Source organism: Cyprinodon tularosa, unplaced genomic scaffold, assembly GCF_016077235.1.
Source record: "Cyprinodon tularosa strain WSP-4 unplaced genomic scaffold, ASM1607723v1 ctg51, whole genome shotgun sequence".
NCBI lineage: Eukaryota > Metazoa > Chordata > Actinopteri > Cyprinodontiformes > Cyprinodontidae > Cyprinodon > Cyprinodon tularosa.
The window spans coordinates 2955262-2972354 of record NW_024039241.1 but is presented as its reverse complement, the minus strand read 5'-3'; the positions used below and the strand labels follow the sequence as shown (position 1 = coordinate 2972354).

The 17093-nt window shown below is 39.5% G+C and overlaps 1 protein-coding gene across 3 annotated transcripts in view; it reads left to right on the top strand.

Moving 5' to 3' along the window:
- Positions 1 to 17093, top strand: part of pitpnm3 (PITPNM family member 3) — a 169258-nt gene continuing 152165 nt past the window's right edge. The window contains exon 1 of one of the 3 annotated variants that reach the window (XM_038303410.1): positions 1 to 445. In XM_038303410.1, the coding sequence (XP_038159338.1) occupies positions 421 to 445 (25 nt within the window). In that variant the 5' untranslated portion in view covers positions 1 to 420. The remainder of the gene's footprint in view (positions 446 to 17093) is intronic. The other 2 variants (XM_038303408.1, XM_038303409.1) reach the window with 2 other exon arrangements.

The following is a 17093-nucleotide window of genomic DNA, read 5'->3' as shown; positions in this document are numbered from 1 at the left end:
TCCGGGAATGCGCGCACCGCTGGAGGCAGTCGAGCTGCAGAAGTGGATCCTCCGTTTGAAGCAACTCCGGCTGATGTTTGCGGCGGAGAGGAGGTGAGAGGAGAGAGACGAACAGGAAGAGCTGGAGCTGGGGTGGGCATGACATTTGAGCAAAGTCTGCACAGAAACAACAGCCTGCAAAGTAGCGATGTCTGCGGCACGGCGCTCCACTGCACTTTGCGCAGGTGACTGAGAGCTCCTCTGTGGCTTTGAAGCCTCTTTTTTTCCTTCCTCCGCTGGGAGAGAATCAGGGGAGAGACGAGGCAGTGCCCGCCAGGTGCCACCGCCAGGAGAGGGGCGGAGGGACGCAGCGCTGCTGCTTAATTAACTGGCAGAGGAGCAAGAACACAGCGGACACAGGGGCGCACCGGAGAGGACAACATGTCAAAGGAGACAAAAGGCAGAGGTAAGGTGGGGACGTCATAACACGGGTGGTCTCGTGCTAACAGGTAGACCTTTATGTCTCGCGGTGTTCGACAGCATCTGCATGCAAGGTTGCATGGATGGATGGATGCATGGATGGGGTCCGTGACGGAATGCGTGACAGTCCGGTCTCAGTCTGGTCCTGATCTGCTGAAACAGCCTCTGTCCTGTTTTCACTCCGAATCCCTTCAGCTGAAGTCAGTGGTGTCAAATGTTTCAACAGTGAGGTAGAGACAAGCCTCTCTCCACTGTCACAACACAGGGACACCTTTGAAGGGTTACAGTTATTAAAATGATGAAAATGAGTCATGAGTCAGGCTGATTAGCCATTGCAAAGTAAAAGCCCGCAAAAGGGAAATACAGAGAGCCATAGTGAGCTAAGAATAGCAGGGAGTTTTTCTATGCAGCTCATTTGATTGTTGAACTGGGTTTGCAGAAATTAGAGCTGACAGGACAACATCCACGAGGGCCCTTCAAGTCATGACATTTCTGTTGCATAAAGAGGGTGATTTTGGCTCTAAAAGAAATGATGTTGCTGCACACAGGCCACCTGTTTGCATTGTGCCAATTCTATAAAGAAAGGCTCCACATGGAAAGGAAATCATCTTCCTTTGGCTTTGCATGGGTTTTACCAGCTGCAGAAGATGCAGGTCCTGGTTTAGTGTTCTGCACATGGCCTCTGCGCTCTGACCTTTTCCACAGGCCAGGAGTAGACGAGGAAGTTTCCCGCAGGAATCAATGACATTTCAGATTATTGTCAGGCTAAGTGGTGACAAACCATTTATCTAGAGTGAGGGGATTTCATTTATTGCAGACATGGATTTAAAGCAATATCATTACTTCCATACCAGGGTGCAGAAACAAACACTGGTTATTTTCCTGGGACTTTTTTGTAATAGACCAACATAAAGACAAGCACATTTCAAAAGTGGAAGAAATATGATACATGTTTGGCTTGGTTGGTTGATTGTGTACTTTATTTATATATATATTCACCCCTTTTACTCTGATTTGACTCTTAGATTAGATCCAGTACAAACATTTGTCTCCACAAGTCAACAAACTATTAGATGCAGCGAAGAAGCCAGTGGTAACTCTGGAGAAGCTGCAGAGATTCACAGCTCAGGTGGGAGACTGCTGACAGGACACCTGTTAGTCTACCATCCCATAAAATCTGGCCTGGAAACTTGGCATTAACAAAGCTTTAGTTGGAAATCTAACATTCAGAAAACACCATCCACCTTGTGAAACATGATGGTGATAGCATCATATGGTGAGGATGCTTCTCTTTCACTGGGCCCAGGAAGCTGATGGGAATATGGATGAGGACACTGCTGGAAGAAAGGTTTAAAACGTAAGACTGCTTTAAGACTTAAGGCTGGGGTGGAGATTTATGTTCCAGCAGGACAAGGACACAAAGCATGCAGCCAGAGGTACAATAAGGCGGTTTAGAGCCAAGTTTATTCAGTTGTTAAAATGAAACCGTTAGACACATGAATTATTAAGTTAATTCTTAGATAAAATGTGAAAACTGCTGCTCAAAATTCCACTCTAATTAATATGACTGATTTTGGACTTTTTTTATACTAGAAGACAGATCAGATAATTTGGTTAAGGCGGAATTAATTTAAGCTCTAGCTTCAGCTAAATGGGGTTTTTTAGTACTTTTTGGTTTTTAAAAAAAGAAATAAAAATACACTCATGCAATGTGTTTTTGTTGAATGAGAGTTTTGAGTGTATTCATTAAATGTTTGTTTAAGACAAATTAACTGCAAGCAGGGTATTCCTAAGGGATACTTTTTCAGATGTCAGCTTCCATGTCTGCTGGATCAATTTAAATCAATGAGGCAAACAGGAACAAATTCAGCCTAAAGGGACAAATAAACATTGTCAAACGGTATAAATCAAACTAAATTAACTTCATCAATTGTTAATTGATGGCAGGATAAAGGTTTGAAAGCAGACAGGCAGCATGGGAATTGGAGAAAATACAATTTATTTCAACATAAACACTAAAACATCTGGATCAAAGCAAAAACATATCAATACTAGATATAATAAAATATTTTTATTAGAAATAGATAGATAAAGTCTCTTTTGTTTAAGTACGCTTAGTATCCTTAGCTCCTGAAAACTGGTTTAAATGATAAAATCACTAATTTCAGAGGCTATCAATCTAATAAGCAGAGTGTGGCGAGGCACCCTGGCTGAAAAATGGACCCTTCATTTAAGATGACGGTGGAGAAACAGATGGTGAAATGCTCTATCTTTTCACTTGTGGTACAGCGACCTGAAACGCTGTAAACAATGACCAGGAGCGAGTTTGCCAGCAGTTCAAACACAACGTCTAATTTAAAAACCTGAATAAAATGCAATGTACTTTTAAAGAAAATAACGCTGTTCAAGGTTTCTACTCAATGGGGTAGAAGTCTGGAAACATTTAGAGTTTGATTTTATCATTTTCTAGATCATAAGAATGATGTGACAAAAGACTGGGATCGTCTGTGCTCCTCTTGTGTTCAGCAAACATCAGACGTGCGGCCGACTATTTTTAGCAGAGAGGCTCTCAAAAGACAAATTAGCTTCTCTGGCTATATTGAAAATCCTTTTTTTAATCAAACAGCCGCAGCGGGATGTTTTCTCCCTATTACTCTTTTTTTTTTTTTATAACTTGAGCCTTGCTTGTAAATATACCTGCTGATAAAAACTGCAGATTGAGGACTCCTATTATTTCAGCAGAGGTTTATGAAACAAGAAGTCATCTGTGCAATGTTTCAGCGGTCTGGTGGCAGCTTTGTGGCAACGGGCCGAGCTTGTGAGGTTATTGGGATTGTAGTCGCATATTAAACACGCTGTGTTGCAGTTAGCACCACTCTACTTCTCTTCATGTCTCATATATCACAGTATTTACACCTACGTTAGTTTTTTCGACTCTCACCAGTTTCACTTGTTAAGGCTTTTGAATTTTGCAAGTGTGTCTCATGCATTCTCACCCTTTTAAATCAAGAAAGAGGAAATCTCACATTTCACACTCCTGATTCAGCCTGTCTGAATCAATTGGTTTAAGAATTTCCCTAAATTTGTCTCATATAAAGAATTTATTGGTGCCTCCAGCAATATGAAAGCCTTAAAACAAATCCTAATTTTATCACAGTAGCATAATATCTCACTAATAGTGCCAAACAAAATATACATCTACCATTAAGAAATCAAGCTTCTCAAAGTAATACTGTCCTGCATGTTTTAGTTGCTTCCCTGCTGCAGAGCTGTCTTGTATGAATGAGTAATTAGCAGGATTGTGCACCACTGGATGTGAGGTCATGTAATTGTTTGATTCAGAGGTGCTCCAATAGATAAACATAAAAAACATCCAGGGCAGGGGTACCTCAAGTAGAGGCTTGGGAACCTCAGCTCTGCAGGACTACATCAAGAGACTACATTTTCTCTGTAGGAAAGTTATATGAGAAGACTTGTCAATAAGTGAGTCACTGGTGATTTGGAATAAAAACAAGTGTTTATTAACTGAAATGTAAATGAGACTAGAAGTTATAAGGTTTTTACACATCTTTACTTCTGTTGCCAATAAGTATTGATGTTGCTCCCTTTGCATGTGATCACGATTAAAGACGCTCAGTTTACAAAGCCTTTCTCATCTCCTTCAGGGACACAACTTCTTGTTCACATTACCTGTCTATCAAAGCAGAGGAGAGCTCCACTCTTAATCATCCTCATACTGAACGATAATTTGGGAAGAGTAATAAGGATTAAGAAATTATGTGAGCTGCGTTCAACAAAGCACCTGTGCTGAAAATAAAGCAGGTGTGTTGAACGAATTGATGGATTTCTCTAATCCATTTGAAAGGATTTTGAAAGCATGCAGAACGCTGTTAGTCACAATGTACAGTAAACCGCTCCCATTGTCTTTTAAACAAACATTTGGCAATAAAGGTTTGTTTCTAAATATATGTATTGTCTTGTGAATATCATAACAAAAACCATTTATCATTGAACCTTGTTGGCACTTAGGGTGTGAAATTTATTTACACTATTTATGAGCATCTTAGGCTTTTCATAATTTATTTCTGCCATTTTACTTAAGGCCAAGGCCTTTTTATTCCTCGTTTGAGTAAACATGAATGAACACAGATTTTAGATTTTTTTTTCAAGCAAAATGATTTAAAGGATCTGTTTGATAATACGGGGCTGCTCAGTGGAGCAGTGGGTAGCCCTGCTGCCTTGCAGCAAGAAGGTTCCAGGTCGATTCCTGGCCAGCGGTCTTTCTGCATGGATTTTGTATGCTCTCCCTGAGCATGTGTGGGCTTTCTCCAGGTACTCCGGCTACCTCTCACAGTCCAAAAACATGACTGATAGGTTAATTGGCTTCTCTAAATTCTCCTTAGGTGTGAGTGTGTGCATGAATGGTTGTTTGTCTCTGTTTTGCCCTGTGATGGACTGGCAACCTGTCCAGGATGTACCCTGTCTCTCACCCAAAGACAGCTGGAGATAGGCACCAGCACCCCACATGACTCCGCTTGGGATAAGCTTGATGAAAAATGGATGGATGTTTGATAACACCCTTTGGATTGATGTGCAATCACAGGAGTGGACTAGTCCAAGAAACCATGTGATGATTTGAGGAAAAGAAATGTAGTTTGGCACAAGCCAAAGACATATTTTAAAGCTGCAAATTAAATAAATTGTAAGTTTAAGTATTGACCTGGAAAGTAAGCACCTGGTTTAATGCATGTTAAAATCTGTCTGACACGCTTAAGTAAAAGCAAATTGTGTAGAAGTTGAGGAAACACCCAGCAACCAACAGGACCCAAGCGGTTCATAAACTCAGAGCTGCTGGAACACCAGTTTTACATCATGACTGACTGAGATGGTGATGATCAACAAAGCACTTGACATGTTGAAAGTTGACTAATTAGCAGCGGCCTTTTATGGTCAAGCCAGAAACGTTGTAGAGTAACGTTTTCGGCCACAAAGATGAGAAGTATTTTTGTAGATGAGGCATTTCAACTTAAGAACCTTGCATCCGTTGTCGAGCATGGTGGTGGTAGAATCATGTTGTGGGCTTTTTTTCACTGCTAGTGGTGGTTTTGTTTTGAATAGGATAGAATGAAAAAGGTGGATATCTGTTATTTATCCATGAGCTGAAATCAGTAGCAGGATTAGTAGCTCTGAAAAACCTTTCAAGAGTGGAGTTCTTCTTCAACCCCAACCTTAAATTCAAAAAAGGCTGCCATTTAAAAAAAAAACTAACACTAGTTAATCCAACATTTTGCTTTATTAGATTTTTCGGTTTTTACCTATAACAACATGGTTAGTTTTGTTTAGATTCATTTGCATATTGAAGTTCCAATTTCAGAGGTAAAAAACAGAAAGAACAAATAGAAACCTTTTCATGGTACACAGTCATTCTCTTCAGTTTCTTCTGAAGGCTTGCACTTAATTCCCATTGGATACATTTTCCACTTAATTCCCATTGTGTTACAGCCAATTTACCCCTCCTGAAAATAACTGATTCCACAGTTTGAAATTCACACAGCTCGATGACTTGCAAACAACAATGATTCTTTTTTGATGAAAATACCTGATTCTTCCCAGAAAACCAGTCAATTGAAATGAGGTGAACCAATTCTGCTCAGGAGAGTGGTCAAAACTAACTACCTGTAGACCAGGAGCTTGTTGATCACTCCAACAAGTATAGTATCTGGTTTCTCTGCAACAGGCTAAGTAAGATACACTATATTGCCAAAAGTATTTGCTCACCCATCCAAATTATTGGAATCAGGTGTTCCAATCACTTCCATGGCCACAGGTGTATAAATTCAAGCACCTAGGCATGCAGACTGTTTTTACAAACATTTGTGAAAGAATAGGTCGCTCTCAGGAGCTCAGTGAATTCCAGCGTGGAACTGTGATAGGATGCCACCTGTGCAACAAATCCAGTCGTGAAATTTCCTCGCTCCTAAATATTCCACAGTCAACTGTCAGCTGTATTATAAGAAAATGGAAGTGTTTGGGAACGACAGCAACTCAGCCACGAAGTGGTAGGCCACGTAAACTGACGGAGCGGGGTCAGCGGATGCTGACGCGCATAGTGCGAAGAGGTCGCCAACTTTCTGCAGAGTCAATCACTACAGACCTCCAAACTTCATGTGGCCTTCAGATTAGCTCAAGAACAGTGCGCAGAGAGCTTCATGGAATGGGTTTCCATGGTCGAGCAGCTGCATCCAAGCCATACATCACCAAGTGCAATGCAAAGCGTCGGATGCGGTGGTGTAAAGCACGCCGCCACTGGACTCTAGAGCAGTGGAGACGCGTTCTCTGGAGTGACGAATCGCGCTTCTCCATCTGGCAATCTGATGGACGGGTCTGGGTTTGGCGGTTGCCAGGAGAACGGTACTTGTCTGACTGCATTGTGCCAAGTGTAAAGTTTGTTGGAGGGGGGATTATGGTGTGGGGTTGTTTTTCAGGAGCTGGGCTTGGCCCCTTAGTTCCAGTGAAAGGAACTCTGAATGCTTCAGCATCCCAAGACATTTTGGACAATTCCATGCTCCCAACTTTGTGGGAACAGTTTGGAGCTGGCCCCTTCCTCTTCCAACATGACTGTGCACCAGTGCACAAAGCAAGGTCCATAAAGACATGGATGACAGAGTCTGGTGTGGATGAACTTGACTGGCCTGCACAGAGTCCTGACCTCAACCCGATAGAACACCTTTGGGATGAATTAGAGCGGAGACTGAGAGCCAGGCCTTCTCGTCCAACATCAGTGTGCAACCTCACAAATGCGCTTCTGGAAGAATGGTCAAAAATTCACATAAACACACTCCTAAACCTTGTGGACAGCCTTCCCAGAAGAGTTGAAGCTGTTCTAGCTGCAAAGGGTGGACCGACGTCATATTGAACCCTATGGATTAGGAACGGGATGTCACTTAAGCTCATATGTGAGTCAAGGCAGGTGAGCAAATACTTTTGGCAATATAGTGTATGTAAAAATATTAGTGTACACAGATAGAACTCCCTGTTTAAAGGGAAGTTAAATTAAGGATTATGTAAGAATTAGCAGCAATTGCTGCATCCATTTATCCATTAACACTGGAAGCTTGTGTACTGATAAAAAATGTTTAGAAAATTTCATACTACTTTATGAATCCAAAAATGTTTTAGGCTTAGTAGAAATTGTTTTGTTCTTGATTTTCCCAATATTTCTGTTAATTTGGCAATTGTTTTCTTTAAGAAGAAAGAGATGGATTCCAGAACTGTACCTCTGTAATTTGGTGTCTTTTACTTTTCGGAATGTTCTCAACAGAAAATGAAGGGGCTCAGTTCCATGCATGATTTAAGGCATATTTGAAAGGTCTATCTCCATAGAGGAAATATTTGAACTATGAATATCCAGGATAACTTCAGAGCTGTTAATATTCATGCCCTGGCGTAAAGCTTAAGTTTAATAATCTTCACTTTTTGGTTTAATTCAATTATTTACTTAATAGCACCATTTTAAGAGTAAAAATATGCAGATTGGAAAGATGAGCTTTAAATGAAGGAGGTTTTCTGTGCATTTAAAGATTTGCTAATTTCTTTCTCGCCTCCTCCTTAGTGTTAACCTTTACCTCCTGTTTGGGCTCTGCTGGTATATATTATAACTGTTCCATGTTGGAGATTTAGCACCCAGAACATTTTTTTAGCTTGGATGAAAATGAATCCGTTTTCCTTTCTTCCTGCTGCTGTCTAAATAAAATGAATAGATAGCCTAGCTATGGCTTTACTGAGATTTGGCATTGTGCTATAAATAGCTCCCGGATGCTGATGAGCAATCTCTCTCTTTTTCTCTTTTATTCTTATTTTTTTCCCTCCATTATATCCAAGGTGGAGAGGTTATTTTGTGATAAAAATGCTTTTCAGCAGACTGGTGACACATGTGTCAGCCTAAAACAATTGAGTTTGATTCTATCAGTGATTTCCTGAAGCCATTTCTTGTTACTTAGACGCAACAGATATATGTTTTTAGAATTCAGCAGCTTGCTGTGTCATGTTGTGTCTTCAGATTAGAAAACAAATCCCCAGAGAGCCTGTTTAGCAAGCAGCACCCCAGTGTTCTCTGAATATTACAGAGTTGTGTGCTAATGCACGCAGCCCATGACCTCTGTTGTTTTAGTTGATCTTACAAAACGCTGGTAATTTAAATTTAATAGCTGTTTGTCATGGAGAAGCACAAGGGCTTGTGTCAGGGAGCACCCAGCAGCTGGGCCGCGCCTGTTTGGGTGTCAAAGGCAAGGAGAAGCTGTGGGAGACGTACTCACCTGGAAGCAGAGCGTTCGTCCTGTTGTCTGCCAGTGAAGGGGGCTTGATTACAGACACGTGGAGGGTGTATTTTCATTTCAGTCTTTGTGAGTTGCTTTAGATTTCTGAAAGGTTTTGCTATAGTAAGAGGTTTCTTAAAGGCACAATTACTCACTTGTTGGAATCTGCAATCTCTGTTCTTAAAATCTACCATTTTTCCTATCCCAGTAAATGCTCTGCACTTACGATCCTATGAAGTGCTGTACAATGCGTTTTGCATTTACAAGCTAACGGCAAAAAATTGGACTTCTGTCTTCTTCTGGGACACTAAGAACCTTTTTGAAAGGTTTCATGGTTCAAATTGTACATTTTATTTTGGAAGATGAATAATAATTAATAAAGTTTAATATAAACTTCTTTAAGGAACCTTTAATTATCTGATTATTAATTGTTTCATGAAAAAAATAATCGACAAATTAATTGATTTGCAAAATAATCATTAGTTGCAGCCCTAAAAGATATATTATAGTGCTTAATTTATTGTCATGATTTTACTAAAGTTCAGACCCAAATGCAGAAGACCAAACAGGGAGACCAGGGGAAAATGTTTAACAGGTTTTATAAAAGAGATAATGCAGAGAGAAGTGTTGCTCTGAACACTGCTCAACCGGAACTGAAAAGTGAGGGGAAGGCACAGCTAGTAGTTCAGGCTCAGTGGGAAATTTGATTCGTTAATTTGGAAAAGAGAATTTGGTTGCTGACTCACGTTTCCAGAGAAGTTGTTGAATCTTTGACTCCAGTCTGTATGCTGTTGTTCCAGTGTTTGTCTGATTCGGTGGAGGGCGGAACAGGGTTTACCCAGAATGCGGTTGTTTGTAGGTGAACGGAGAAACTGACTGCCACTCAGATTTCCTGCGGAACTTGAACGGGTCGTAGTGGAGATTAATCCCTTTCCCACTGTGAAGCTCAAACGATCTCTTGGGGAAAGTGGATCCAAACCTCCTGTTTGAACCCCAGCTCAGTTTGAAGCTCAGTTGATCCTTCCAGGGAGAGAAGGTCAGAAAAATCCAGTTTGCAGGATGACTTCCTGCCAAGAGGCAAAAGACAAAACAATGTTAAAACTCAGGTTGACAAGAACTCAGTTTGATTCAGCAAAACTCAGCTTGGCTAGAGTACCCAAAACTGGCAAACACTTTGGCACAAGGTAGTGGAAGTCAGCAGCTTAAGAACACTCAGTTAATGAGGAAACCATCAGCAGGTGTGTGAGGAGGCGGACCAGAACCAGGCGCCTCCTGGTGGAGGAAGGGAGACAAACACAGAAATACAAACACACAGACAGGATTCCTGGCATTTATATGCTGTGAACTGCTTTTCATTTTGTCATATTATACCCAATGTTGATTGATGTTGAATGTTTTATTTATTATTATTATTATTTTTTTTAAATGTAAAACATTGATATGCAATTGTATTCAACCCTCTTCACATCCAGATTCCACATTCTCTGTTGCGTTTATGTCATTTTACTACTGACAGATGTAGCAGCTATGTAGTTATATCAATTAATGAGAACAGTTCCACATTCTCCCTAAATTCTCCCACCATTGACAGCTCTGCTCTGTCGTTCGCTGCCAAATCAACTCCAATCAAATTGGCTGAACTTGTCATGCATGCTGTCTTTGTGTTCCAGTGAACTTGGTTATTATAGATGTAGTAGGCATTTCTTTTCATAGAGACAGTCTGGAACTGAACAGATACATACAGGAGGGAAGGATGTGGAATAATTGTGTTACTGTACCCTTAATGAAAATCCAGTGGAAAAAATCTGTCCTCAAAAATCACCTAATTATTTATGCTACTGTGGTTAATTTTTTTTATTAGATTTATTTTCATGTCGGTTCTCTGCTACAAGAACAGATTTAATTAATAATTTCTTAGAAAATCAAATTATTCTTTTATTTATTTGAGGTTAGAACATTTATTAAATCAATTGGATGCAAACTTGAAAACTACCACATATGAGGTTACTGTTTTCCTATTTGCTATTGGATTAAAAAATAAAACTAAAATGATGCTTACTGAAGGATGAATAATTTGTTAGGAAACTTTACTTCACAATTTAAAATTCTATAAGTTTATCAGTATAGATTTTTCTCTAATTACAAAAGGAAGTCAATAGTGTGTAGAGACAAATGAAAGGTGTTGATCCATCACAAAACATCCCAATAAATTTATGTTAGAGTTTGTTTATGGAGCACATTTTAAAACTACTGCAACATTGTAGACAATACTGTGTAGTTAGTTTGAAATTATAACTCAACAGAAAGCAGAAAACAATGCGGTGGCATTAGTTCACCTAAAGGGCTCTGGTAAAGGTTCTTCCTTAGGTGTTTATCCTGAACTTAGATGCCCATGGCAACCTTTAACTACATATCTCACTGCCTCTCCTCTTGAATCCTAAGGGAGGGTTGCAAAAGGGGAGATTACTGCATGCTTGGTTACTTCTTTGGCATTACAAAGTCCTCTGCGTGCAGGATTGTACATAAATTTTGCAAGCCTCTGCTCTCCATCTCACCCCTTTCCTATATGAGCGTTCCAATTCTGCTTGAACAGAGGTTTGACTCTTTATATTAATAAGGTCTAACATTTCTCTATCCCTCTACTGTGCAGAATGGTTGCTGCTATTGTCCATCTGCTGTCACTTCCTGCAAACACAAAGTTGTTACAAATGTCTATGAAAGTGATATCAAAGTTACATCAAATTTGCATATTGCATATATGCATTGATATAAAAAGAAATATGGAGGCTGCTTAGACCTGCTGAAAAAAATCAGATAAAGGCCAGATCTGAGAGTCTAGATATTTTTGTTTAAGTCTGACCTGGTCAGCCCCTCAAAAAAGAAAAAAAATCAGCTTTAGTAACCACCTAAGTAATTATTTATTTATTTAATTCACTTGAGCAATGTGCTTCCTGTGGTTCTCTGAAAACGTGTTTTGAATCCTCCTGACTGCCTCTCTGCTTTGCTCCAACTGTCCACACCTGGCTGTAATCAGTCACTTCTCCATCTGAATTAGCAGTGCCATTGTTTCCTCATCCTCCGAACCCACTGCCATGTTTTATATATTTACCTACTTTAGCACAGCAGATTCAAATTGATGGCTCATTAACAGGCTGCTGCTGACCTTGGTGAAATGCTAGGGATGTAATTCAATCATTTAAATCAGGTGTGTTGGAGCTGTGAAACATCCCAAACATGCAGGGCTGAGGTTCCAGATTGAGGAAGACAGCTAGACACATAACTCATTATAAGATGTTATTTAATGTAATGTTGTGTTCTTACAGGTCACGTTTGAAGAAAATGTAGTGTTTTTATTTGTTTTGTGATTTAAAAAAAAATTGTATCTTATTTTTTCTCATGTTTTCACCTCTTGCTTTTAAACTTTGTAAAATGTTTACTGATGTCTAACTGTTGTTCGGGACTAATCATCCAGATAATGCGTTAATGATGAATATTCTTTCTGCAAAGCGACAAACTGCACCAAGATAAACCCTTAGAGTATTTATTTTCAGGAAGGATTTTGTCCTATTTACACAATTATATGTTTTTATGACTTCTTTTTCTTACCTTATTTGAGTATCAAATCACCTTTTAGGATATACAGTGAGTAGGGAAAGTATTCAGACCCATTTTTTCAATATGTTTCATTGCAGCATTTGCAAAAATCAAAAAGTCAATTTTATTTCTCATTAATGTACATTATAATAAACAGAAATGTAGGAATCTTTGCTAATTTATTAAAAAAGAAAAACTGAAATATCAAATGGTCATAAGTATTCAGACCCTTTGTGTGATACTCATATGTAACTCACTTGCTGTCCATTTCTTCTGATCCTCTCTGAGATGGTTCTGCTTCTTCATCGGAATCCAGCTGTGTTTAATTAAACTGATAGGACTTGATTAGGAAAGGCAGACACCTGTCTATATGAGACCTTGCAGCTCATAGTGCATGTCAGAGCAAATGAGAATCATGAGGTCGAAGGATCTTCCCAAGGAGGTCAGAGACAAAACAAAGTACAGATCTGGCCAAGGTTACCAAAGAACTTCTGCAACACTCAAGGTTCCTAAGAGCACATTGGCCCCAATAATCCTTAGATGGAAAAAGTTTGGATGACCAGAACTCTTCCTAGACCTGGCTGTCCAGCCAAACTGAGAAATCGTGGGAGAAGAGCCTTGGTGAGCGAGGTAGAGAAGAACCCAAAGACCACAGTGACTGAGCTCCAGAGATGCAGTAGGTATGTGGGAGAAAGTTCAACAAATCAACTACCCCTGCAGCCCTCCACCAGTCTGGGCTTTATGGCAGAATGGCCCCAACGGAAGCCTCTCCTCAGTAAAGGCATATGTAACCCTGCATAGAGTTTGCCAAAACACACACAAAGGATTTCCAGACTATGGGAAGGAAGACTCTCTGGTCTGATGAGACCAAGATTGATCTTTTTGGCATTAATTCTAAGCGGTATGTGTGGAGGAAACGAGGCACTGCTCATCACCTGCCCAGTACAATCCCAAAAGTCAAACATGGTGATGGCAGCATCATGCTATGGGGGTATTTTTCAGGTGCAGGGACAGGACGACTGGTTGCAATTGAAGGAAAGGTGAATGCGACCAAGTACAGAGATACTCTAGAAAAAAACCTCTTCCAGAGTGGTCAGAACCTCAGACTGGGCCAAAGGTTCATCTTCCAACAAGACAATGACCCTAAGCACACAGCTAAAATAACAAAGGAGTGGCTTAGGAACAACTCTGTGACCATTCTTGACTGGTCCAGCCAGAGCCCTGACCTAAATCCAAACAAGCATCTCTGGAGAGACCTGAGAATGGCTATCCACCAACGATCACCATGCAACCTGACAGAACTGGAAAGGATCTGCAAGGAGGAATGGTAGAGGATCCCCAAATCCAAGTGTGAAAAACTTCTTGCTTCATTCCAAAGAAGGCACATGGCTGTACTAGCTCAAAAGGGTGCTTCTAATCAATACTGAGCAAAGGGTCTGAATACTTATGATGTGATATTTCAGTTTTTCGTTTTTAGTAAATTTGCAAAAAAAAAATCTACATTTGTTTTGTTTCTGTCAAGATGGGGTGCTGAGTGTACAATAATGAGATATAAAATGAACTTTATTTTTTTTTTAGCAAATGGCTGCAATCAAACAATGAGTGAAAAATTTTAAGCGGTCTGAATATGTTCCGTACCTACAGTATATACTACACTATATACTTACTTAGTATAAAGATTGATTTAAACTCTGATTAATAGAGAGTCAAAATGAATTATTTTAGGTTTAGAGAGGGAACTTTGACTTTCTCATGGTTCATCTTGATTCAGGCATGTTGCATGTTAAAATGAGCAGCAGAGACACTGTTCATGCACAGAGGAAAATATTTTATTGGATTTCCTCTTGACACTGGAGGTATCCCACTGTGGTGCTGTGGCTTGTCCAGTACTCTCTCAGAAGTAGTTTGCAGCTTTAGAGAGCTCTCCTGTCCTTCCTTCTTCGACCATTTAATTTGTGAGCTCTTTCGGGTGCTCTTATTCATTTAAGAGTTTCTTAGATCATTTTAATAATGAGGTGGAAAAAACTAAGGATTGTACCAGGGCTTTCTTTTTACCAGTGTATTTCAGCATAGTGGACCATATGTTGAAAGTTGTCACTGTATTGCTGAAATTAGGGCGATACACGTATTATTTATTAATTATTTGACTGATCTGGGCTCCCTCTGTCCACCTAGCTGAACGTTGCCAATATTACACTGAAAGTGATTTTTTATGAGGGTAAGAGCATCAGAACCCACTATAATAAACATCCAGCTCAAGAAAATCTGAGCTAGAGAGGAGGAACAGCAATAAGGGAAGAGGAAAATCATCTAGGATGAAGGCCAGCAATTGAAAGAAGATCAGGTAATTTTGTTTTTGCCAAACTTCTGGACTTTTTAAGTTGTTGCTTTTTTTTTTAACACGCCTGATTCAAATCTGTATAGGAATGTTAGCTGTATCTGTTCAGTAGGAAGTATATGATTGTGCAATGAATCACTTGATAAGTGGCAAAATGTCATCTATGTAGAATTAGGCATACTTATGTCTATCTTGCAGGATCAGAATCGAGTTTATTGCCAAGCAGGTTTGCACTTACAAGGATTTTGACTTTCTTGAATCCTTCCTGGGCATGTTCTATCACTCTAAAGATTTGAAATAGTGATGAGTTAAATAGCCTGTAAGCTGGAATCAGTTTCAACCATATATAAGGGTTGTCTTTTTTTAACCACGTTGAGAAGCTGTGGCTGATGTCTCCCATAATTTTTTTCTAATTAATTCTAATATAACTGTGTGATTGAATTTTATGATGCTTTCTGTCATGACTTAACTTCAGTACAGTCTGATTTCAACTTATAGGCTTTAGTATAAACAAATTAAACAGTTCTTGACCGACAGTTTTCTAAAAATACTAAGCTATATATCCACAGTGCAGCAATTTCCATTAGAGGGATGAATCTTTGCAACTCCTTAAAAGCCTGGGCTTTTACATGTTTAATTAATCTCAAACCATAATGACAAAATAGAGCTTCCAGTTGACAAGACAGATTTAACTGATTCAACCTCTTAGGAACAGTTTGCCTCTATTGAAATCTCACTTTGCAACATAATTACAACCAAGGGGTTCCTTGGGCTGCACAGTGGTGCAGTGGGTAGCATTACTGCCTTTCAACAAGAAGGTTCTTGGTTCAGTTCCCATCCTGGGGCTTTCTGCATGGTGTGCATGTTCTCCCTGAGTATGCTTGAGTTCTCTCTGGGTACTCCAGCTTCCTCCCCCAGTCCAAAAACATGACTGTTAGGTTAAATCGCTTCTCTAAATGCTCCTTAGGTGTGCGTGAATTGATGTTTTTCTCTGTGTTGCCCTGCGGTAGAATGTCGACCCATCCAGGGTGTACTCTGCCTCTCGCCCATTGATGGCTAGAGATAGGCATCAGGAGGGATAAGCGTGACGAAAAATAGATGGATGGATTTTCTTGGGAATTCTCAAACAGCGATTATCCTAAAATATGATTTTAATATTTATCCAGATTATGAATATTTCCATGCTTTAACAGCTCTCTCTGTATAAATCTACTGCACAATTTGTAACACTCCTCATTGATTTTGGCCCATAATGACATAACAGCATCCAAAAGTGGTTTGTTGGTTTGAGATCTGGTGACAGTAGAGACTGTTAAAATACAGTGAAAGAATTATGTACAAGAAACCAGTTTAGGTTTATTTGATATTTGTGATAGGTTGCATTATTCTTTTGAAAGGCCTCAGCATGGTCAGCAATAATACTGAGGTAGGCTTTGGCTTCTTAAAAATGATCAGCTGGCACAAAGTTTCCAAAAGTATAGAAGAGATGGCTGGAGTCTGAACTGTTGATACAAGGAACGATACTTTACTTAATGTTGTCTAAGCAAAATTCTTACCCTATTGCAGCTGAAATCTAAACTTAGAGCAGTCAGCATGTTTGCAATCTGTATTTATCCAATTGTGGTGAGCCTGTTTGAACCGTAGCCTCAGGTATTTGTTCTTGTTTGATATTTATGTGCCACCTTTTATTATCTGCTGCTGCTGTTGCTGATCTGTTTCTGGTTGGACATGCTATGTATTCCAGTATGGTATTCCACATACCTTTGTGTGGTTAGGTGAATGACTGTTGCCTTTGTGTCATCTCTATCCAGTGGACCTGCTCTACTCTGACTACAAACATGAATAGGGTATTTCCATCACCAAAGCTGACAATGTTTGGGTTTATTTGCTTTGTCGGACTTATCTCTGCAAACCTGAGGCATTACTTTTCCTAAAAATGCCCATCGGCCAGCATTTTCTCAAATACTCAACACAGTCTTTTAAGGAAAATTAGATGAAATAAAGATTTGTAGGGGTTATAATTTTGGAGATACTTTAAAATATTGGGATTTATAGTAATTAATAGGCTCATTTGTTTGCACAGTAATAAATATATAATAAATGGTAGTATAGTAAATAATACCACAGTTTAAATCTGTGTGTGTCACCTTAAAGTACAGTCTGTTTGGGCTTTTAGAAAAATGTGTACATCCCATCTGATTTATGGAAATGAGACTCTTCAGCAAAGCCACCTGTTAGGTAATTAAGCTGAAATTAAAGCCTGCAGCATTATGAGACCCCTAAAACATACGAATGAACCAGGATTCCCTAAAGACTCTACAGGTTAATGAATCAAAGATAAGATCCTTTTTATCTTGGTTTAATGGAGAATCCACTCTTAGTCTTCA